Here is a 25299-nt window from a genome sequence, read left to right as displayed (position 1 = left end):
CCACTACATGGTATTGTCAAAGGAGGCAAATGCTAAACAGAACATGATCTGCTGATAGGGGATTCTGCACTAGATTATACCACCCAAAGAAAATTAATCCAAATACTTTCCAACCAAAAATCAAACATTCTAGTTTCTCAGGGACAGTGTTAAAGTGATTTCCCACATTTCCCCCCTTCAGCTTAATAATTTTAATTCTAGCTATAACAATCATTCCATTTAAATTGTATTTTCACAGCCACATAGAAAACAGACTATTTTCTAGACAATGTGGACTGTTTTATATGCACATTGTTAGCATAGCAGTAAATTAATTTAATAGCACTCATTGTATACTAGCTTTGAAATCAATTCTTCAACATCCCTACAGTCAAAAAAAAAGTTAAGGAACAAAGTAGAATACTATTAAAACCACTTCTGTAGCCATTCTTGGAAACTAAGTATAAATAATTAAAAATAAATATTGATTTATATTCATACACATAATCTTCATAACAGCCTACATCCAGTGTCTTTTGTAAAAATAGTCTTTAGAGAATTCTTGTTAAAAAGGCAGTCTCCAGGTTTCTTTATTTGATTCTTTTAAATTTATCTAAATTGAGCCAATTAATCAGCAGGGAACACAAAGCAGAAGAGAAATACTGCTAGGCGACTTTGGCTATCCTCACAGGAATAACATCAGGAAACTCAGACTCTAGAGACAAGACCTGGTGTGTAACTGGCTCTACCTTTGCCTGCTGGGAAAATTCTCTCCACAGTGAGCCAAGGTGTCAGGAGGCCCTAACAGAGATCTTGACAGAGATACAATGTGGGGGAGGGCTGTGGGAGAAGATCCTTCCTACTTCTGGAATTGACAACAACAATACTTAAGGAGTAGGTTACAAAGCTTTGGCTACAAAGTCAAGGTCGGAAAAGCCATCTCCTCACTTTCCCCACAAGCTCCACATGTGGCCCTTTGCAACCATCCAGGTGGAAGCCAAGCTAAGCAATTTGTTCTGTATATCCCAGTGATTTTTCACAACGTCTGCGAACATTGATAACCATTGCTATTAATTTCCCCAACACTTTGCAGCTTATCTGTACAAAATCATTCATATGGCTAAAAACTACTTGTAAGAGCTGTCAAAAGTGTGTTTTCACCACTGCACATTCGGTCACTGAACAAGCATTCCAGGGAGGAAAAAACTGATTCTGCCTAAAACCCACATTACACTCCTTCCAAAGAAATACTTCCATTAACAGTTGATGACATATTTGATATGAAACCCTCTACAGTCATTCATGTCGCAGAGTTTGGAATTCTGGCTTTAAAAGGAAAATTTAAGAGGAAATTTACAGTCCTCTATAAATACTTTATAATAGTATTTCCAGACTAATAAAGACTACTCGAGTATAGAAACAATATGAAAAAGGCAGACGTTAAGAATCCCAACTTTACAAGAATACACTTCCAAGTTCCTCTGAGAAGGAAGCACAGTGGCGATCTTTCCCTTCAGAACTTAATCAAAAGTTTCCATAAAGAAGTTAGGTAAATCTCCCCATCAAGACCAAAAAAGAATAATACAACTGCAATAACACATACACGAAACAGTAAATGCTAACCAAATACAAGAACTGGAACCACTGGAAAATCAATCATAAGTTTGAAAAAAAGAAAGACAAACTTTTAATCCATTAATCTACTGGTGAATAGATTCCAGGAAAGCACAAGGAAACAGATCCAAAATGCATTTAATAAAACGCAAGGTACTACACAGAGCAACAATAACTATTTCTGTCTACTTACAGCCTGTATAGCTTCGAAGTCCCAAGAAACAGCAACTCAGGAAACAGCTGAAGGTGATTTCTGTTTAAACGCCTTTTGAGAAAAACAAAAACAAAGCATATGTTACATAGTAAGTACCCAACAATGAGACTGTGATTGGATAGTGTCATGCCTCATCCTGTATTTTAGAAAGAATGAAATAACATTCAAGAGAATTCAAGCATTACAAATCAAAAGTTGGTTACACCTTTTGTTACAAGACTCTTTAAAGCAATTTTCCATTGTGCTTACTCAGATGATGGTTACTGGGGCCTAACTCTATATCCACAACCCTTGCAACATCAGTCAACCAGCACAGACGCAATGAAAAAGGCTTTCTGGACTCGTTTAGCGAGTATGTATGTTTAGCGAGTTCAACATACAGCAGAAATACCGTATTAAATGGTGCCCTAAAATAATTCATATTCTGTCCCAAATGACCTAAATCTTCAGCCAAGTCACTGAAGGGAGACAGAAATTTCAATTTTTTTAACCTTTCCATTTAGTTTCACAAAAACGTATGAGAAAGCGTCAGCATGATTTGTCCCTCTAGGCAAAATCAGAAGAAAACTGCAATCCATAGTTCTTCACTCTCAACTGAATAAGGCTGAGTTATAATTAACAGTGAGGGCAAAAATGTTTAAGTAATGTTTTTCCTAAAAATGTTTAACTGATATTGCTATGTTTTAAATATTTTAGAAAAGAATTTGATTGCAACCCTAACTCAATTTAAACCCAGGAGCCTGGCCATGGGGTTGCACAGAATCAGACATGACTGAAGCAACTCAGCATATGCACAGTATATAACTAAGTTCTTTCGGACTATGAACACTTACAAAAGAGTGGCAAATTCTAGCCCCAATGTACGAATTTCCCAATCCCATTCATTTTAAGTATATAACTTAACATTTCAGTCAAAATAAATGTATATCCTCTCTTTTTCCAACTTTAAATAAAATGATGACAAGATGATGTAAAATGCACACTTAAATGATTTATAAGTTGCTGGGCTTCCCTGGTGGTTCAGCCAGTAAAGAATCTGCCTGCAATGAAGAAGACCCAGGTTTGACCCCTGGGTCTGGAAGATTCCCTGGAGAAGGGAATGGCAACCCACTCTGTGTTCTCGCCTGGAGAATCCCTTGGACAGAGAAGCCTGACAGGCTACAGTCAACGGAGTCTCAAAGAGTCGAACATAACTGAGTGCCTAACACAATAGTTCTAGAGGAGAGTAAAGACATCCAGAAAGTAATGTCACACTGAAGATAACTTGAGGTGTTTCTTGTCTTAAAGATAAACGTTAAGGGGACAGGAAAAGAGGGCATATCAACCTTACCCTCTTTTAAATGATAATGTATTCAAACGGTCATCAGATGGGAGTGGAATTACACTCATTTAGTCTCTAGAGGGTAGACATGGTGCTAGTAATTCTAACTTTTAACAAAGCATTGATAAATGATTATAAGGAAGATCTTTGTAAGTATAAAAGATGTTAAGAAATGAACAGCCTTAGGAAGCTTTCAACTCTTATTTTATTATTATTATTATCCACATTATTCAAGCAGAGGCTATACATTTTTTCCCTGCAACAAAGTAATAAAAATTCTGCATTAGGTTAAAAGTTGGACCAAGTGAACCTCAGAATTTCTTCCAAGTCTAAAATGCCATGAGGCAATGATCATTATGCTTACCATTTTTTGGAGAAGGAAATGGCAATCTACTCCAGTACTCTTGCCTAGAAAATCCCATGGATGGAAGAGCCTGGTAGGCTACAGTCCGTGGGGTCGCAAAGAGTTGGACACGACTGAGCGACTTCACCTTACCTTACCATCTTTTGTTATATAACTCATGTTATTAAGAGGTTAGTCATCTTAGACATCTATAGATAAACGCTCAGAACTTAATAAAATGTATATAGCTCACAAAAATGTATGTTGAGACAATCAGAGGTAAAATCATAAAATCAGTAGTGAAAAGGTAGACTTTTCACTTACACTATTTTTTTTTTATGAATAAAGCACACAACAAGATTAATGTAAAGTGAAATCAAAAGCTTTTATTTTTTTCTTTGCCAGGCATAATTCTAAGGCACAAGTACTCCCAGAGTCTATTATTATACACTTTCAATAAACTATAATTTAATTATGATCTTGTTATATTTATGTCTGAAAAAATAATTACAAATATTCACAACAGTGGTAATGAGAATTTTTCTAGGAAAGGCTCCCCATTTTCCAGAGAGGCAATCTCAATTTTTAAAATGACAGAGATGTGCTTTCATAATCTGATCCAAACCACTGGAGAACAAACATCGTCCATGATTCTCCAACCAAAAGGACGACATTTGTTCAGGTTCCCAGCCCTCACAGAGGCAACTCTCTGTATGGAGTTTTCCCTTTTCTCCTAAGGGTCCTTTCTAACATCCTCTGTGTAATTCCCCTGATTCTCCTAGATAAAGTTGGTTCCTCCCTTGTCTGTGTCTGCATTTGCCTCTAGTATTTGATAAGCAAGAGTCCCTCACACTATATTACTCAAAACATTTATTCACATAAATGTCTGAGTCCCACTACACCGTAAGCTCTTCAAGCATAAAGACTACGTGCTGTGTGCTAAGTCACTTTAGTCATGTCCATGTCTTTGCGACCCCGTGGACTGTAGCCTGCCAGGCTTCCCTGTCCATGGGATTCTCCAGGAAATAACACTGGACCCAGGGATCAAACCCGCAGCTCCTGAATTGCAGGTGGTTCTTTACCTCTGAGCCACCCAATGGGGAAACCCTGTAAAGACTATATCTATGTATTCATATTTCCTTCTCTCTTCCTTGGCACTTACTAGGTTCTTAGGAAATGCTGAATAAAAACAAACTGCTCTTTGCATTTTGATATAGTTTGGCAAAACCCTAGTATGTGCATTTTATGTTCAGCCAACTTTCTCCAGACATGTTTTCTAAGGTACCTGCCTTAGGTTTTATGCCCCTCTCCAGATAATCAAAGTCTCACCACCAAACCTGCTTTCATGAGCCCTATAGAGCAACTGCCTCCTTTCCTTTAACTTCCCCCTGTCATGCCTTTCTCAACATAATCTAGAAACTGGAAGGAATTCAATATGTTGAAACAAATTCAGATATCCAAGTGACTGAGAGCTGCCACTAGATTACGTGTTAATGGGTCCACACAATTTCAGATATTGTAAGAAAGAAGGCAATTCAGGTAGAGTGCAAGCAGTGTCTTTTCTCATTTTTTTTTTTTTTTCATATTCTTAAGAGAGTCTTAATTCATTCTCCAAATAACAGCTCATACATACTAAACTTACTAGGTGACAGTCACTGTTCTGAGTAGGTCACATTCATTCTACCCCATAAGTAGGTGGGTGCCACCGTCACTGCTATTTTGGAGGGAGGCACAGAGCTCATAGAAAGTAGAGATAGAATCTAAATTCAGGTGGGCTGACTCCAGAACATACCCTCTGAATCACTCCTTTCAAAGAGACACAATCTAAACATTTCTAAACAATAATTCAAAACAATGTAATCCTCAACTTTCCCTTTCAACAATCTTTCTTTTTTTGGGGGAGGCGGGTTGGGGCAAAATATAGTTTTACATAGCCCCCTTCTTAAATATCTATGAATGGATCACCTGGAAGTAAAACATCAAGCTTTATTTTAAAAGAAACTAGCTTTCTAGTCAGTGCACTATTTAAAAGATCTATTTAAAATACCTAAAGTTGAAATAAAAATGAAAATATGTATAACATACTTTTCTTAAAATTCAAGTAATTTATCACTATATCATGAAAATTATTATAAATGATCTTAATGTGTCTAAACCAACCATGTGTATCAAGCAAGGTAATGTCATATAAAAAAATGTAGATAACAGGTGAAGTGATAACATGCTTAGAAAAACAGTATGACTGTACTTTTTTAAAAAGAATACCAATACATTTTTGGTTCCTAGTCTTCTATTCCCTCTTCCATCAGTACCAAGAATAAATAGAAACGGAAACATTACAATACAAAGTGAAACTCAATGACCAGGAATTAAATCTTTAAACTAAAGAGTATTTTTTAAAATACAAAATTATGTTAAAGACTATCAAAGTGCATAATAATTTCTAAACAGAGCTGGAGAAAAAGTAACCTGGCTTCTTCCAATACTACAAAATACTTCTTAGTAGCTTGAAGGGCAGCATAAGAATAACTCTAATGCAAATGTGTTAAAGAAGTTAAAATCTGATAGTCCAAGAACAGATAAACAGCACATAGTGAATTAAGGGCATCTCAGAGGAGGTTTATGGAGCCAACAAAAATTAGCAGCATTAAGCAGATCAGGTGGGTCAATTACTAACTGTTCCAGCAAAGATATTCAATTATGTCCAAGGACACTTAACAGAGATTCAGTGATATTCAGCTCCTACGTCATCACTAACTAGATGGAATCTGCCCACAGGATCTCAGGACTAAAAATTCTCCAGATGGAAATTCGTGGTTTCAGAAAGGTGTGTAATGAGTCCCTGAGACACATTCCTTTAGGGAAAAGATGAGAGAGATCCCAGTAACCATTTCCTCTGGGTGGCCTTCAGTGAGATGAATGATCTTTCTGGACCATACTAAAAACCACAGGCCTCTGAAATGCAGATTCTTAACAGCTCAACTTGAAGGGCATTACTGACAAGGTTTGTTTCAAATTATTATCTGCCACCCACTCCTGTTACTTATCCATTGCTAAAGGTTGGAGGTCTCCTTTCAACTTCCTCCTCAATCCAATTAACATTTGCAACCTTCACCCCAATCCAAATTGTAAAATGAAAACGATTTTACCAAAGCTAATAAGAAAGTCTCATATTTACCTATCACTGTAAATGTAATATATTTACAATGCACGTGATTTGAAACAAGTATTTGATGAACACTGCCTTTAAAAGTCTATCATTTACAATCTCCTGTTTCTCATACAAAATGTCTTCTTCTTGGGTAAATTTCCATTTGTCTTTTACGCTAACATTTTTAAAGCAAATATTTTTAACATTTAGCTAGTATTAGATAAACTTTATATTTTCGGCAGTATCAGTATTTTCACCCTTTATGCTCCATAGTAAGAGATAAAAAATTATTAATAAAAAGTTGCTTCCTCTTCACTCCTCTTACTTCTTGATAGTCTCTATATGTTCAGAGCGATTATGATAAATACTCTGAAAAAAAATTTGGAGAAGGCTTTGCACTTTCTTCACATCTCTTCTATTGACTATATGCTATAAGAAGAAAATCAGAAGGAAAATGATAGTAAATATGGATATTTAAAAGTCAGATTTATTATAGACACGTTGTATTAGCTCAAAAAGATAAAGTATTTCCAAAACTCAGCTTCTGAAAAACAGGAAAGGAAATGTTGAAATTTGTAATAATAAAAAGTTCCAACTTTGCATCAAGCATTTTATGAAAATACGTGCATTATCTTACTGAAACCACATACCATTACTATGAGATATAATAACTGTTTCCTTTAATGATGACCAAAAATGCAGTTTTCAAAGATAAGACAATTTAATCCAGATCTCACAATGGAATGGAAATCAAGTATTTACTCTCATGTAATGTTTTAAAGGTAAGGAGAAGAGATTGTATCTGTTTAAAAAGCACCATCAACAGTAAAACTGGTGAGTATTTGCCAACGTTCCATAGTACACCAGGCAATAGCATATAAAATTACAAGGTGTTTTCACCAAGGGGAGGCTAGGTTATCTACAATGAGGAAAACAGCAGCTCAGAAAGGGAGTCCCACCTGCATTCAAGGGAGATGGACACTGCCAAGAGAACAAGTAATTTTCTGCTGATGTTATCTTAAAGCAAAAATTCCAACTGCATTAAAACCAAATCTAAACTGTTACCAAACTCTCACTCTGAAAATGTTTTAACCAACATTCCTTCCAGTCCAGCAGATATAAATTGCTCTGAAATAGGTAAGAGCAGTATATGTAAAGTTCATGCACAAAAGTCTCTCATCCTATGTTAAGTTGTAAAATTCAGTTTAGAAGGCATAATTCAAGCAGAAGGGTATCCAACAGGAATGAAAGACAGGAGTTCAATGTAAAATATTTGACATTGGTTGCTTCCACAAATACATTGTAACAGTGCAAACTAAACTACTCATTTCAGGGGAGATATAAAGGCCACAGCATCCAGCAAACACTGTTACAAAGGATGAGCCCAAAACAGATGTGGGAAAAATAAACAGCATTGCTGCTGCAGAATTTATAAAACGCTCCACAAAGAGCAAACAGAACTTCTCACCACCGTTCAACTTCAAGGCCCATTAAAAAACATTGTATGAGAAACCCTCTCAGACAGATTCAATATTCTGCTAAATTTCAACAGTGCACTTGCATTAAAGCTTTCCAAGACCATGGTCAGTAAATGCAATTTAAAATTGTTCCCGATCACTTATAAACAGGCAAGAATAATTGGACATTTAATGGCTATCACAGATAAAGCGATTCACAGTTGAGCATCGAGGTGCATGATTTATCTCCTACAAGGTACATACAGAGCTTCTTTACCGAGTTTGAGATGTTCTTTACAGAAACTTTCCCAAGAAAATAACTGCAGTGACTTTAAACTTAGGTATTAAGGTGCCAGAAACTATGATGAGCTTGCATTCTTTTCCAAGTAGAGTAGCACTGTTTGTGTACCATTACTTCAAGAAAAAGAATGTCTTCTGTGTTTCCTACAAACTTGTAGGATGAGTTAGAAGAGGGATTCTCCACATCCCTAATGAGCAGGGGTTCAGGGGAGACTTCCCTCAGATCTGTTCCACAACACATTCTCTGCTTGAACTAATGTATAGCGACCTACAACCAAAATTCTAGAGTGTTGGAGTTCCTTAGTTTCACACTGGCTGTCGCATGCCTATAAATGGTGTGCACACCCAGGGAGAAATAACTCAGTGCCACCTTCAAAAAATACATGTGCCTTTGAGGTATCCTTTAGGGAGAGTAAAGTGTATAGTCAAACTTAGGCTCTATTGTAAAGACATTTCTAAACTGAGTTCTTTTCTTTGTATCTACTTGGTAGAAACTAAAATAGACAAATGAACAGGTTTTGCAATGGCTTCATAATAATAATATTTTAGGACTCTTTTATTCAAGCAAAAATGAGTATCAAATGACATAGCTAGTAAAAAAAAAAAAAAGGTAATCTGAAATCCAAAGATACAAAAACTTAGAATGTTTAAAGAAATATTGTCTTAAGAGCGCCATTACACTTTACTGATAGGAACAAAAGTACAACCCAAGCCTGTGGCTTTATCACTTGTGCAATTTCGTTATTGTAAGCATGTAAGATATTATGAAGTTAATGAAATACCTAATATCCAAGGTCTTCAGTGGTATGCTACTGGTTCTCATTAATCTAATGTAGACATATATGAATTTTATTTTGCATTATGAGTGTTTTATTGCATTTAGGGCAAAATGCCCTACCATTTTTTTGGACAAACAAAAAAATTTCAAAACCTTTCTCATACTCTTGCATTTGTGTTGTCAAGGAACGTATAAAAGCAGCTGTTTTACAGCAGTGAAATACTGAAGTGGCCTGCATGCATGCCTGCTAAGTCGTTTCAGTCATGCCTGACTCTTTGCAACACTATGGACTGTAGTCTGCCAAGCTCCTCTGTCCATGGGCTTCTCCAGGCAAGAGTACTGGAATGGTCTGCCATGCCCTCCTTCAGGTATCTTTCCGACTCAGGGATCAAATCTGAATCTCTCATGTCTCCTGCACTGACAGATGGGTTCTTTACCACTAGTGCCACTTGGGAAGCTCCAAAGTGGCCTGGGTCTCTCTAAAATGCCATAAAGTGAAGTCGCTCAGTCGTGTCCGACTCTTTGCGACCCCGTGGACCTATGTAGCCTACCAGGCTTCTCTGTCCATGGGATTCTCTAGGCAAGAATACTGGAGTGGGTTACCGTTTCCTTCTCCAGGAGATCTTCCCAACCCAGGGATCGAACCCGGGTCTCCCGCATCGGAGGCAGATGCTTTAACCTCTGAGCCACCAGGGAAAGAGAACCTTAATTACTTCAGCATAATCCCGTAAGACATAAGTGAATAATGGAACTTTACACCTGCAGAGAAAAGTCATGGGTCCCAGTGTGATTTTTTTTCAGCCTTCTAACACATTACCCACTAGCCAAGCAATACTTTGAATTAATAATTTTGTATGGAGACTTTATTGCAGATATACACAGGTATCTTCTATGAAGTATAATGAAGTATAATTCTTAAATGCTCCAATTCTTCACTATAGTTTATTTGTTTTTCCTTAATTAACTTCCATTGAATATCTAGTCACTTAACTATATCAGCTTTCATTTGAACATTTGATTAAACAATATGAGACCTGTAATGCAATCTACATCAGGCACATTCTCACGGCTTCATTCTCATCCCAGATAAGCAAGTACTACTAGCAACACAGAGCACCCACAGGAATCTGCCAGGGCACATGTTAGGTCAAAGTGCATAGTAGGAAGCTGTCAAAAGTGGATGTACTGTGTGCTCACAGTGTGATTAAAACATTCTTTTTATGATGAGTCATAACCATAGTCTGATCATCATATCATCTGATGTTGTTTTCTATACAATACAAAGAAGTGAGTGAGAGGCAGTGAGGCAGTGAGAGAGGAAAGGAAAAAAGGTAAGGAAAGAGGGAGAGACACATGATTTTAATTCCCATCTAGTTCTTGGTATTCTGACTGATAAAACCTTGAGTTCCATCAATTCTTTGAAATGGAAAAAAAAAATGTGTTTCTTTTGTACCTATAATGTTTTAACAATAATGATTTTTTTATCCTATACTAAAACTCAATTTGATAAAATGACCCTGTTTCATAGAGATTAAAAATCGGATTTCTAAAAGGAACAGCTCTTATCTTCTGTTCTCAGATGTCTTCTTTCTCTAGATCAAGTTAAAACTCTATCAACAAAAAATAAAAAGAAAAAACTTATTGAAATATTCACAAAATATCATTTGGAATTGTTTTTATTTTATCATTTTAAAATGGAAAAACAAACTTAAAACCATAAATTGCACACAAATAAAGTTAATGTTTTTATTTTTGTTCTTTACACAAAGAATGAAACTTAAGTTGCTAGATACATATATGTAGTGTAAATGTTATTTACAATATAAACCTGCATTTATAGACCTTTTCATAATTTGGAGTTTGAATTTAAACCAGATTAAAGGTGCCAAAAACATATAAGTTAACATAAGATATAACTATTTAAAAGTTAATTCACTGGTTACTTCCCATTTATTACATTGTCTCTTGCAACTATTGGGAGGGGAAGCAATCTGTGCAATGTTAATGACATCACCTACTACAATAAAAATGTATGCAATAATTATATCATTATAATGCCATAGTAATTTGATTATAGAACTCTCTGGGTAGCTTTTTAAATTTTTATTTCTTAATTAATATACTGAACAAAATATAAAAGTTTACTTCACAATAACCTGAATGCATTCTTTAGCAAAACTGTTTGCCATTTAATGTATTTTAAAAAAAAATAAATATTTGAAAAGTGTTCCTAAGAAATGGTTTTAAATTCCAGAGTCCCAAGGAGATGAATTGGCTGTCAGATAACAATGTGTTTCCATCAGATGGACTTGGCAGTTGTAAACAAAAGGAATTTTCTCAGCTTTTCCTCACAAATATGAAATATTTGCTCTCAGCCAACAGCTGGGGTGATTTAAAGAAGTCCTGCATATATATTAGTTTTCATTCAAAATTACAAACCCTCCTCCCACTCTGAAATATCTTACTGCATCTTCACAGAACAGAAAATTGTTCTGAGATGAAGTGATACTCCCAAGGGAAGTCAAAGTCAAAAAACAGCACCTACTTACAACTTTAATCGAATTTCAGATCATAAGGTATCTGGTTAATTTTAGGAAAAGTTATTTTTTCAAAATGAAAGTTCAAATGATACTCCAAAGTGGCTTGAAAAATAATGAAAAAGTTTGTTTTGTTTCAGTGTTTCTGAAAATACTTAAAACTACAAAATAAACCCAATAGAGACTTCATGAAAAGCCACTGAGAATCCTTCAAGGTCAAAGATGTTCAAGGAAAAAAACCATAAATATACATACATATATATCTCACATGTATATATAAATCCTAAACACACACACATATAAATGAATAAATATGTTATTGATGAAAAAACTATTAATGTTTAAATGATAATTTTAAATTATCTCTTCATCTTAACAAACATTTAAATTATATTAATGCTTAGTTTCAATGGATGAATTAAAAATAAATTTGTCAAGTACTCACTAGTAGTTAGGTAGTCACAAAAGAGATCAAAGAATAAATATTTTCAGAGTATTTTTATATACTGAGATAGATTATGAACTTATGAACTTTGTCATAAACATAACCAAATGTTTACCTTATCTTTATTTCCTTCCCCAAACTAGCTTTAAGTAGTGACTTTACATTTATTTTGAATCCCACAAAAATATCCCTTTATTGTAATATTGTTCATGGAAAAATTTTTATAAGTAAATTAGATATATCTGTATTTAAGTTATAAGTGTAGCTTCTATTTACAGATAACTTACAAGTTGACAAGTCATTTTTTTATGTACAATTATACTGAATTTTTATACTAGGGCCCAGTGGATCTGAGTATGTGCTATACCCAAAATGAACTTCTTATCTCACTATTTTAAATAAAATTTTTATTTTTACCTAAAGTGGCTCTTAAAACAGACAAGGAAACTTTTAAAATAATTGTTGCTACTTTTAATAGAGCCATTATTTGGCCTTAGAAATGCAAAGCTACTAAACTTGAATTATCAAGACATATGGAGATATATAATTCATATTTCAAGTTACAAATTGTGTATTTTATCTTAATTATTTCAGACAGAGGCTTCTGTCTTTTGTACATATACACATAGGCCTAAAATAATAATGGTTCTCAAGTAATATATATCAATCCATAAGATTTTGTGTCTGAAATAAAAAAAAAAAACATTTTAAATTCTGAAGTCCACATTTGATCTTCTTGGAAAAACAACAATTGATGTTAAATGACATGCTGTGATAAAGTAATTCTTACTTTCATTTATCCTTAAATGCTTTTTCCAGCAAAAAGAATATTTAGAAAGCTACAATAAAATAATGAAATAAATATTCACCACAAGTGTTAAATATCAGAAAGCAAATCTTTATAACATTAAGAACTTTAAATATTTCTTGCGATGCCATTAACGACACACATAGCAACATCATGGGAACTAAAATAATGATCGGCAAACCTTTGTTTTATAATGCCCCATTAATGCAAATAAAACCACCACTTTTCCTCCCATAAGCAAATAAAACAAACTAGATGAACAATAAGGAAAAACATACATCTGTAAGTACCAAAGCAATGGTTATCAAGGAAGTAAATGTGTCAGGAAGTAAGTCTGTTTTTGAACTTTATCACAAATTAGTACTAATTATGCAAAAATTCTATAATTTCTAATTTTAAAGTAGTTTAAAAATCACTAATTCAACCTCTTGTTTTTGTAAATTTACAAACTAAGACATGAAATTAAAGACATGGTCCTTGAAATGCAAGTATTATTAAAAATATAGTTACGTCGTCATAAATTTGGAATTGAAAATACTCACAGTCTCTCCAGTTCTTTAAGATCCTGGAATGCTCCTCTTTCAATGGTGGTAATCTTATTCTCCATAAGCTGACTGAAATGCAAAGTATAACAGGGGTCTTAATGTTAGCACTCATTATCTGAAAAAGTTTCAATTTAGCAACTGAACACTTGTCCATTTACAAAGTTAAATACTGCTCTGGTTTGAGATTCAATACAAAATCTAACAATGATATATACAAAAAGAGTCAGGGAGAGAAAATAGTATCCTCATCACAAAACTTTCATCAAAAATACTAATTCAGTTTCTCACAAAATTTAGTCAGAATCCTGAACCTTAAACTATAGTATATCTTGAGGAGTAACCCATGATACTACAATTTTCATGGCTGGTTTTCAAGTGAGTTCTTTAATGAAAGAATCAACATACAACAATTCATCATATATAGACTTCAATTCACTGATGGATATATGTCAGAAATGGGAAGAATTCATCAAGGGCAAAATGTTTTTTTTTTTTTTAAACAAACAGTGAACACACAATGATCAAAAGAATATGTTCACTGCAATATAAATATTAAGATTAATTAAAAACGTGTAAGAAAAAGTTTTACATTACACTGAATCTCAAATGATGGTTCACTCACAACTTAACACCCAAAGAAGTAATCACATTGCAACAATTTTATAAAAGCTGCAAAGTTAATAGATACAAGAGACAATTCAAAATATTACCAATTCAAAATATTACCAATTCAAAATATTTTAGTGTGAAGCATTTACCACTAAAAACTCTGCAAAACCTGGATTGTTTTATTTTAATGTTAGAAAATATTTATATGTGTGGATTGCTAGAAAAGTCTGCACATTTTTATATTAGCAATAATAAAATGCAGACCCACTTAAATTCTTTCTAGTTAATCTCAAATCCTAAAAGTATATCAAATGTCTCACATTACTCATATTGTGAAAGCAATTATGCTACATTTTTATATGCATAAGTACTTAGGGTTGTTACAGCAAATATTTGAGGTCATTTCCATAATACTATTTTATGGCCTGTACCTAAACTTAAAAGTCTACATTTTTATTAAAAATTGTAGTACACTGATAAACAGAAAGGAAACCAAGGCCTGGTAAAATTTTATGTTTCTGTCATTGAGACAGTTTTTAAACCTGAGATCAGTAATGATTCAAAATCCACAACCTTAAAAAACATGATAATTCTCCAAAACACAGAAGAACATACTTACAGAACTCTTAGGTGTCGAAGACCAGCAAAATCTGTCTTGGTAATCCTTGTGATGTTATTTCCATTCAAATCCCTAAGAGACAACAAGTAAGAAAATGAAAGTTCCACTTAATTTCTATCACTATCTAGTTAAAGAAAAATATACACTAAATAAGAACTGAGAGATAAAAGATCAGTTCCAATTATTAGTTTGCAAAGTAAAAGAGAGGGAAGGAGAAGGAAGTCATCTGTGAAACAAAAATTTTAAAATAATTCTTAACAAGTTTACAGAGTCTATGCTTACCTGCATATGACAAGAAAATGAAGTGATTCTGTTATCAAGAGTTCTCTTGTGTGTGTATGGGAGTGCTTTTCATTTTTGTTTTTATAAGGAGGTTATATTAATTTCACAGATACTCTGCTATTTACTATAACTGTTATGAACACTCCCCAAAAGTTTCCTTCAGGAAGTTAAATGAACAATTTTCTAATATTATTCAGGGAGAAATTTTAAAAATTCAGACCCCTATCCTTAGGTGGCACCCTGGCTAACCTTCCTAAGGCAAAGAATAAAGTTAAAATGTCATCAAAAGAACTGCACTTCAAAGACTGGCATTTATAGGCATTTACCTTCCAACAATTCTATGTTTGTATGAAAACTAAACTCTTCATTTGCAGCTCAGAAAACCCCGCTGCGAACTGTAAAGTGAAAACTACCAGCAAGGGCAATAATGGAAATAGTATTCAGACCCTGACATTTTGGTCCAGATTTCAGCACCACAGTTTCCTTGAGAGTCACAACCCCCTTTTCTGGCATCTTAGGTCAAGATCTAAACTTGCCCTGGTTTCAATCATTTCAAGTAAAACCAGGCTTTGCTGCGGTTTGAATGTTCTCCCCTTCAGGGAAGAAAACCTTACCTTGACTTTGAAACAGCATGTTTGGGTTCTACATTTAATATGCTTATGTTGTCAATAATATAATTTTATAAGCCGCCACTGAGTAAACTATTTTCGAAAATTCTTTATAAATCCCTCATAGGGGTAAATTTTTTTCAAGTACCTAAAACTCAGTTGCTATATTTATTTTTTCCCCAAATGCATTTCCCTTTTGTTGAATAAGACGTGTTAGTGCTTAAACTTTAAACCATTCCGAATAGCATGAAATGACAAGCGCTAAGACAGAGTTTTGCATTGCCTTCTCCCCAAACCATTTTCCGTGCTGAGCAAAGCACCATCGAATTGTTTGTTCCCTTTTCGAACTACCTGACATAATCTGAGTCCTAAAGCCCCCATCGCACACAAACTTGGTAGATCACATTTTTGACAAGACACCTTCGCTAGGGCCGCAACGTGCCCAGCGCTGCGGGCCTGGGAAGGAGGGAAGAAACCGAGTAGAGGTCGACTCAGTGAGGCTCGGGATGAGGGAGCCATTTGCATGGGAAAGAAGTAGCTCGACTTTAAACTGAGAGAGGGAAATGGGTTGGATAAGATCGACTCGAAGCGCTGTGAGCCGCGGGGGTGGAGGCGTGCGAGTCCAAGCGGGTCCCCTCCGCGGCCCTCCACCCGCACAGCCTCGGGCGCAGAGGCCCGGGGAGCGCAGCCTGGGAGCGTCGCCCAGGTCCTCCTCGCCCCGCCCGGGCCACGCGCAACAGCGAGGGAAGCGCGCCCCGGACGCCAGGGCAGCAGCCTCGACGTTCACAAAGAAAACGGCCTCCACGCTTCACTTCCCTGAACTCGGAAAGCGCCCCACAAGCAGCGCGTGGGCCGTCATCACCCGTTCTGCTATTACTTCTTCATTAGGGACTCGCCGAGACAGGGAGGCGGGGATGTCTGCGGGCAGCAGAGCGCGAAGAAAGGAGAGGAAGGAAAGGGAGCTGCTGACACGCGCAGAGACGCAGAAACTGCCAGAAAGGTGGAAAGGGGGCACTGGGGCTCAGCAGGAAGGGCCGGAGGGGGCAGCCGAGGGCCGCGGGGTTACCAAAGCGGACAGACCCGCCTTGACCGCTCCCGGTTTGGACAGCCAGCCCCAACTTCGCTTAGTCGATGGGACGCGCGGTTGGCCTCTGGAGTCTCCCTGCCTCCGACACGTCCCCTGGGGGCTCTCCGCCGCCGCCTCCTCCCCCGGGAAGTGGCAGGCGGGGGAAGAGTAGCTGGGAGCTGCACGCGGCCGCTATCCTGGGGCATCCTTCCTTCCGTGGCCTGTGGAAGCGCCCCCGGGCGGGATCAGCCTCCCCACACCCCATCTCCTCTCCCTCCGTCCCCAGGAGGGCGACACAAAGCCCAGGAGCAGAGGTTTCTCTCATTTGAGTACCCCCTTCCCCTCAACCCCCCTCATCGCGCCACCCCGCGGTGACAAGAGCCGGAACTGAGCCCTGAACCGACCCGCGAGAGTTTCCAACCGCAAGGTGACTCAGTTTACGGAGTCCAAGGAACAAAGTCGCGTCTCCCTTGCCCCGGGCATACTCAGCTCCTCTTGCCTCATCTCCCCGCCTCCCCAGCCTCAGAGAACCAGCCCGCAAAGGGCTGCGAGTGGCGGGACGAGAGCGGGAGGAAGGGACCAAGCGCAGTAGTCAGCGGGCCCGCCCCTCCTTGGGCAGCGCCCTCCCAGAGAGTTCAAACCTAGGATGCGCGTTGAGGAAAGCTGGTGGGGGCTGCCCCGGGCACAAGTCCCTGTGCCTCGGGGTGCCTCCAGTTTAGATACATGGGCTGCGCGATCCCGATGGGAGGGAGGGCCAAGGGGGAGAATGAGCCCATACTCACAGTCTCTCGGTGTTGCGGGGGATATTCCTGGGCACACTGCGCAATGCCAGCCCGTGACAGTCCACTGTGCTCCCGGAGCAGGAGCACTGCGCCGGACACGCTTGCGGCGCCACCTCGTTCAGGATCGCCAGCACTAACCCCAGAGACAGGGAGAGCGTCTGCCAGCCGACGCCGTGCATCTTCCTCCGCCGCCTCCTAGCTCGCCGGCCCCAGGGGTTTCTCTTTAGCTCGTTCCTCTGCTCCAACCGCGCGGTGCCTGAGGCCCAGTGCCTGGCTCGAGGCTAGCTACCCAGAGTGTCCAGATAACGTGTACAAAATAATACAGAAGTAATATTCAAGGCAGTAGAGCTGACACAGGTACACGCCTCTCAGCTCCCCCTCGCCCTTCTCCTCCTGCAGGGCAGGCGCTCCTTGGGCAACTTTAGGTCCAGAAGATCAATTGCCCTGGCCAAGGCTACAGGGAGACCCCAGAGCAGCGAGGATCGGATCGCGCGTCGTCTGTCTGGCAAATATCAACTTGGCTGTAAGAGACCTGAAGCTTGCAACGGCTGATGAAGATCGTGAAGATGCAGGGGCCAGTTGTGCGTGGAACTGAGGTGATCCGATTCCACCGACCCCCTCTGCAAATCCAATTCCAGTGGGGACTGTAGAAGACAGAAAGAGGAGGCGCAGTAGGAATGGTGGCCTCGATCAAAGTGGGCTCTCCGAAACTAAAAGGCGCAGGAGCCCCGCGGGCCTGGAGCGAAGCACACTGGACGACTGGACATGGCGCGCGGGGGCGCACAGGGCTGGCGCGCAGCCTGGAGGGGGCGCGGAACCGCGCTGCGGGGCTCCTGGCGTGACTCACTCACGCGGCCTCCCCCCCTGGCCTGCAGCTCCTCCGCAGCCCCAGCCGGTCCCCGTCACATGCGCTTCGCTAAAGGATGTATGGGCAATTCCGCCTCCCGCCCGGCGTCCTTGGAGACGCTCTGCACGAGGGCCTTCCCCGAGGTCAAGCAGAAAACACAAAAGGGCAATCGAACCGCCACAACAGGCAGGAACATCCACTAGTCACGACCACGGCAGAGGAAATCCAAGAGGCCAAGTTGAGGATGAGAACTCCTGCTAAGACTGAGTAGGGAATGGCTGGCAGGCCGGCCAGAAAGAGTGTGGAAAGGCCAAGCTAGAGGTGTCCGCTTCCCAGGTCCTCCCGGGGTGTTCCGGAGGGCAGAGAGATGGCAGTTAGGTCGGTGGGATCTGCTAATCCGAGGAGACCCCTGGAGGCAGCTGAACTGCAGTCCTGTGTGCGTGCGTGTGTCAGCCCCTCGCGTCTCCCGGATACGCCGCGGCTCCGCAGCAGACACCTGATGGCAAAGGTGGAAGAAACAAGAGCAGCCTCCTGGAGCGGGGGCGGGGCGCAGCCCCTCGGTCTCCCCCCGACAGCCGCCCACAAGTGGGCCCTTCTTCTCAAAGTGCAGGAACTTTTCCCAGGTTTTGCATCCAGTCCCCACAGCTACGGTGGGAGTCCTCCCGCCGACGTCGCGACGCCGCCCGAATCCGGGAGCTGCACCTGACTTGGCGGCCGCAGTCCGGAGCAGCCCGTCTCCTTCCAGCACCTTCCCTTCTCCAGGTGGCTTTCCGCGCCCCTTTCTGGGGGGAGGGAAGTGGGGAAGAGGGAAGGCGGCGGTAGGGAGCGGGGACTCGGTGGCTCTGTTGACTCCCGAGCTCCTGGCAAGTGTCTAAACAATAGGACGGACGCAGCACCCCTTGTCTAGCTCGGCTGCGGGAAGGTGGGTTGTTGTTGTAACTGGAGTTGTTGGCTCGGGCTGCCTGGCGCTCAGCGCAGCCGAACAAAAACCCGGCCCGCGCTTCTGGAGCTGGCCGCGGGCCCCCGGACGCTCCCCTTTCTCCTCAGCGCTCCCGCCTTGCCCGGAAAGCTCGGCAGATCCCGCCTGCGCCCGGGAGCCACGGCGCTCCCATCACTCGCCGCCGCTCCCTGCCGCCTTTTTTAACCACCGTCTGCGGCAGCAGCAGCCGCCGCCACCGCCACCAGCCTCCGCCGTCCGCGTACTCTCCAAATAAATAACCCCAAGTCAGAAGTTAAGCCGGGGCCGGCTTTATATACCCGGCGGAGCCCCCCCCCCCCCCCCTCGGCCCCGCCCCGCGCGGTCCGGCGCCGCCCACTGGCTGAGCGCGGGGATCCTGCACCTCGCCCGGCAGAGGTGAGGCCAGGGTTGCCAGCGCCGGGCGGAGGCGGCGACGGGCGGCGCGTTCCCGCGCACTCCGGCTCGCCCCCTCGCTCTCACGCCCCAGCAAAGTTTGGCCGGTGGAAGGAGGATTCCCCCGCTCCGAGTTCTAGGGCCCCAGAGGTAACCCAGGCTCGAAGACAGTCGTTTGCAGTGGGTGGAGGACAAGAGGGCTGCTTTGAACGCTGCTCGTAAATAGCGCAGCCGATGCCTTGCTGCAGCTTTTGCCACGCGATCCTACGGGGGACTGCTCGGTGTTTAAAGCACTGAGAGAGAAACAGAGACATTATGATTAAAATATATATATACCGAAATAAATCTGCCTTAGCTCACAGACACACACATGTTTATTTTTGGGTGCTTAAAAGTTCAGAGTTTTTGTAAGTTGGAAAATGGTGCTTGTGAACCTTTTCGCCAGCCTTCCCCATCTCCGAGCTACCCCCTTCCGTTTAACCCTTTCTTTGTAGTCACCCACTTAACACCGTCCTCAGTTGCCGTCTTGAGTACACACTTCGCTCACAAAACTCCAAGGGCTTCAATATATCTGTGAGATTTTACTCTCTTAGGAAAGGAGGGGAAAAAATAAATCCCTAGCAACGCACGTTGTAACCAGAAGGTTTCCTTTATTTCAGGGAGTTCTGGATATTTTTTCCCCACTGTTTTGGAAGAGAATTTCCTTGTTTCGTCTTGTCTTTTTAGTGTGATGTGTGTCTGGCAACTGCAACCACTCTCCCGCTTCCCACTCCGCCCCTCCGCCGCCCTAAGCAAAAACTGTCACCATTGGTTTGAAATGACATCTGAATGAGTCGACAATTTCGCTTGAATTTAAAACAACTCACCTCCTTCTTGGTCCCAGTCCACCTTAGACCGCTTACACAGGAATCTGTGCAAGCCCCCAGCCTAATGCCAATCTCACACCCTTGAATGAGAGAGGACCCATTCAATTCATTTCTCTATTTCCTTCATCTAAGAGTATACCCGACACACAGGAGGTCCCCTGAAAATTCATCAATTTCTTTTATCCAGTGTACACAGTAGCTTTTCTCCTACTTAGGTTTTCCAAAATATCTTTGCAAAATAGCTGCCTCTACCTATGTCATGTTTCTTGCCCTGAAAAACTTAAAGCCATTTTGAGGGCATGGCCAAAGACAGGGTACCCATTAGATAACTGAATTGGAACCCTGGATTGCTCATTTTAATGCCACAAATTCATATTCATCTGTTCATTTAAATATTTCAAAAGCATTTAACATTCATTAACTCATTTGTCCTTATAGATTTTATCATAAAGGTCTGTTATATAACTTCCTTAAGAAGGAAAAAGTAGACACCATAGCCACATTTTTTTCTGCAAGGAAAATTAGATAAAGAATAAGTATGTATCATTGATTAAGGACTCTTCTGTGCCTCTCCGCACATGACCCCCAGGGAATTTTCTTTAGTCTGTACTAGTAAATTATATGGTTGAAATATGTTTACTCCCACACTAGTTAACTTAATTCCACAACTTTGATGCCCTGTCAGCAACAAGATATGAGTATTTATGTTCACTTTCACCCACCACACAGAATCATGGCTCTGTATTTTAATTGTAAAAATGTATCTTGCATTCCAAATATTCACAAGTAATGTTATTTATATCATTGCACAATGCAAGTCATAGGTATGAGTTCAAGTTTGATTCTTTCCCTGGCTCACTTTCCATTCTGTGTAAAACCAAAAAAAAGAGCCAAAAATACCACTTACAGCAACATGCCTACAGAAATATATTTTTTAATTTGATGCAAATTTGAGTAAAAAGATACATCCAGTGGATTTCATCAAGGAAAAAAAGGAAGACTACAAGGAATTCCTGAGAGATACAGCACATTAATTTCTTTGTGTCATCAACTTTTTCAGGAAAAAGGGCAATTTATACAAGAGTAACCAGATTTTTATTCAAAAAAATATTAGTACTATTGAGGATATTTTTAGAGGCCTCACTTGCTTTAGTATTATTAACTCTAGGTCTTCATTCTTTCTAGACTACATTGCTCCCAACTGAATTCTGAACTTCTCTTTGACTCTGTTATACCTATCCTGAAGAAAGCCTTCTGTGGTGCCTCTTGTTATCATATGAGGTTGCCATAAGGCCTGACCTTGTTTAAACAGAAGCAGTGACAGATTTTCTTTTCTTGGGCTCCAAAATCACTGCAGTTAGTGACTGCAGCCATGAAATTAAAAGACACTGGCTCCTTGGAAGGAAAGTTATGACAAACCTAGGCAACATATTAAAAAGCAAAGACCATTTTGTCAACAAAAATGCATATAGTCAAAGTTGTGTTTTTTCCAGTAGTCATGTACAGATATGAGAGTTGGACCATAAAGAAGGCTGAGTGCTGAAGAACTGATGCTTTCAAAGAGTGGTGCTGGAGAAGACTCTTGAGAGTCCCTTGGACTGCAAGGAGATCAGATCAGTCAATCCTAAAGGAAATCAACCGTGAATATTCATTGGAAGGACTAATGCTGAAGTGGAAGTTCCAATACTTTGGCCACCTGACACAACAAGGCAACTCATTGGAAAGACTGAAGGCAAAAGGAGACAGGGTGGCAGAGGATGAGATGGTTAGATAGCATTGCCAACTCCGTGGACATGAGTTTAAGCAAATTTCAGGAGATAGTGAAGGACAGAGAAGCCTGGTGTGCTTCAGCCAATGAGGTCGCAGAGTCAGACGTGGCCTAATGACTGAACAACAACAGCAATCCGCTAAAGTCAACATTCAAGTCCCCCATCACCTTGAAAAAAAAAAAACCAAAAAACCCAGTTGCTAGCATGATTTAGAAAACAATTTAAATACTTAAACACTCATACATTAAAAAAAAAAAAAAAGACAAAAACGAAACAAAAAAAATAAGAAAACATTCTCTCAATTTACATTTTCTACGGAGAAAAATTTTGTGAAATTGGGATATATGTGGAAAAGGAATAATAAAGCAGAATTGATGCAAAATAAGTAAATATGAGTAAAAACAGAGTTAGATAACAGCAATAACATTGATTGAATTCATGACACAAAATAATTCTGTGGATTTAACTACTTTAATGGTATTATTTTCCATTTTTGCATATTGTGTTCAGGTAAATTACATATTTTTCTCATAATATTTTTGTATTAGAAATGTAAATATTGAAAGTTAACAGCATGGAAATTAAGAATTAAAATTTGTTTCATGCCTCCTATGTTCCAAGCTATTTGATAGAGTTAAAAACCACAGTATAATTCTAAATGGTTGCTATTTTATTTGTGTTCAGAAAGTTGGTCTTCAGCCAGGTCTGATTACCTGGTGCAGATGAAACGAGGACTGAGTTCCCTGAACTCATACCTAAACAGGTTCTCCTATACCCAACCTAAAGAGTTCTAGAATTTCCAGGGATCAAGGAATCTATAGTTCATCCGAAGCTGTCACTCTCATCCAGGAGATATTCACATCTCTCTGCTAAATCTGTTTGCATCATCTGTTCGGAGCAGGGGAGAACTAGGATCCATAGTTACCAGTGCCCAGTTACTAAAACTGGACCAGCTTTTGGAGCTAAACTCTAGCTAGTTTTGTAGGTAGTTTAAACTCTGAGATGATTGTCTAGGGCAGTGGTTTTCAGAGTGTGGTCTCTGGACCAACAGCATCAGAAACACCAAGGATTATATTAATAGTTAGAAATACACAGTTTTAGGCCCCACCTCAGGGTAGAGTCAGAAACTCTGGGGGTAGATACCATAAACCTGAGTTCTAACAAGCCTTCAAGTGGTTTTGATACTCACTGAAGCTGGAGAATCACCAGTCTCTAGAACTTCTGCATGACTGCATCTGAGCCACCTAAGTTTGGAAAAGCAGGCAGCAATGAATGATAGGTAGCACCTGCTGAATTGGCTTCAGTGTCATTCCCTGGCATTTGACAAGTGTACATTCCTGATCACCTCTAGGGGGCACCAAAATGTTTTCTTGGACAGCCCTACAGAGGTAACAAGAATTTAGGCTCCTTTTCCAAAGAAATGGCCTTGAGAAATTGAAAGAGCTTGCATCTCAGCAGGCTGCTCTAATTGTTATGTCTCAGCCAGGTCAAATTCATTACATAAGTTTTTTTTTTTTTTTTCCAGTTTAATATTGCATATATGTATGGGAATAAGAATGCCTACTTTTCATGATTACCATGAAGATAAGATGGTTTCAGTCAAACTAACAGCATAATACCCAGCACTGAGCTAGGTGCTTATTAAATAAAGGGCAGTATAATGATTTTCATCGTTACTACCACTACTCAGCAGTGAACATTTCTAAAATATTTTGTATTGTTAGAACAGCTTTGATATTTCTATTAACTATTATAATGATCAAATAACTCCTAGTGCTGAGCCCTGAGAAACTCTGGGAAAGGTGTATTTTAAGAGTAGAGAAAAGATCGAGGACAAAAGAGAGAAGATGGTACCATTAGTTTCATGATAATTATGCCCCATAATACTTCTTTTGAAGAGGTGAAGCTGGTTTTCCACTGTAATAATTTGTTACAAATTATGTTGTAATTTGGATGTGTCACTGAGATTTTCTGGCCTTAGTTTTTCTCAATTATAAAAGATTGATATTAGACAAGTTGAACAACAAATCCTTCCCAGTTCTCAGTAGTAATGTAGCTATATTCATTAAGTAATGGTGGTTTAGTCACTAGGCTGTGTCCGACTCTTGTGACCCCATGGACTGTAGCCTGCCAGGCTCCTCTGTCCATGAGATGTGGCAGGCAAGAATACTGGAGTGGGTTGCCATTTCCTCCTCCAGGGGATCTTCCCGATCCAGGAATCGTACCTGGATTCTCTTGCATTGCAGGCAGATTCTTTACCGACGGAGATATAAGGGAAAGCATTATTAACTAGTATCTGGTTCTAAACACTGGGCTCATCACCTTGTTATATCTCAGTTCCTTTACTTCTCAAGACAGTCTTCTGAGTTAGAAGCTATTTTTCTCTCTCACAGATAATTTAAAAAACTGGGGCTCACAGATATTCGTTCAGTTTCTAGTAACTGGCAAAGTAGCGATCGGTATTCTAGTCTGACATCAAATTCTATTTTATAAACATCAAATAAACTGTTTTTCAAATTCTGTGATTTGAATGCTTTGTGTAAAGATTCTTTCTGTATACAATTAAGACAAAAGTGTATTTAGGAAGGTGAAGATGGAGTAAAGAGACATTTGAATATTTAATGTGTAAGATATTCGGGCAAGAACAACCACAAAATACAAGGTTAAAGAAATAGTTAATACTGAATGAGGCAGGTTAAAAAAACACATTAACATTTAAAAGCCGGAGGGAAAATAACAAAAATTTTAATAGTTTTACAGAGTTAAAATAAATTTACAGGAAATTAACCATTGAGAAAAAGGAAATTCAGTTGCAAAAACAGTTTTAAATTGCCTAATCTTTTGACTTACTAAATCTAAAAATGCCTCCTGGATTTTTACAGAAGAAAAACATATTTCTGTGTTATTTGGGAAAGAGGGAGCAGGAACCCCTTATAACTTCTTCAGGCTCCTTCTGCTAATTCAGAAAGGTTGACAAGGTCACAGTATCAGGCTAATTACAAAGATAT

At 39.7% G+C, this 25299-nt stretch overlaps 1 protein-coding gene and 1 non-coding gene across 3 annotated transcripts in view; both read right to left on the bottom strand.

Moving 5' to 3' along the window:
- Positions 1-19437, bottom strand: part of SLIT2 (slit guidance ligand 2) — a 405585-nt gene extending 386148 nt beyond the window's left edge. For both annotated transcript variants that reach the window (XM_040237917.1, XM_040237918.1), the window contains exons 1-4: positions 17459-19437; positions 14721-14792; positions 13490-13561; positions 1787-1858 (exon numbers count right to left, since the gene is read on the bottom strand). In XM_040237917.1, the coding sequence (XP_040093851.1) occupies positions 1787-1858; positions 13490-13561; positions 14721-14792; positions 17459-17637 (395 nt within the window). In that variant the 5' untranslated portion in view covers positions 17638-19437. The remainder of the gene's footprint in view (positions 1-1786; positions 1859-13489; positions 13562-14720; positions 14793-17458) is intronic.
- On the bottom strand, positions 9782-9853 carry TRNAR-CCG. Its single transcript has one exon. It is a non-coding gene; the product is annotated as a tRNA-Arg (tRNA).
- Positions 19438-25299: the final 5862 nt, after the last annotated feature.

This window comes from Oryx dammah, unplaced genomic scaffold (genome assembly GCF_014754425.2).
Source record: "Oryx dammah isolate SB20612 unplaced genomic scaffold, SCBI_Odam_1.1 HiC_scaffold_3, whole genome shotgun sequence".
In the NCBI taxonomy this organism is placed as follows: domain Eukaryota; kingdom Metazoa; phylum Chordata; class Mammalia; order Artiodactyla; family Bovidae; genus Oryx; species Oryx dammah.
This window is presented reverse-complemented; position numbering and strand designations above follow the sequence as displayed.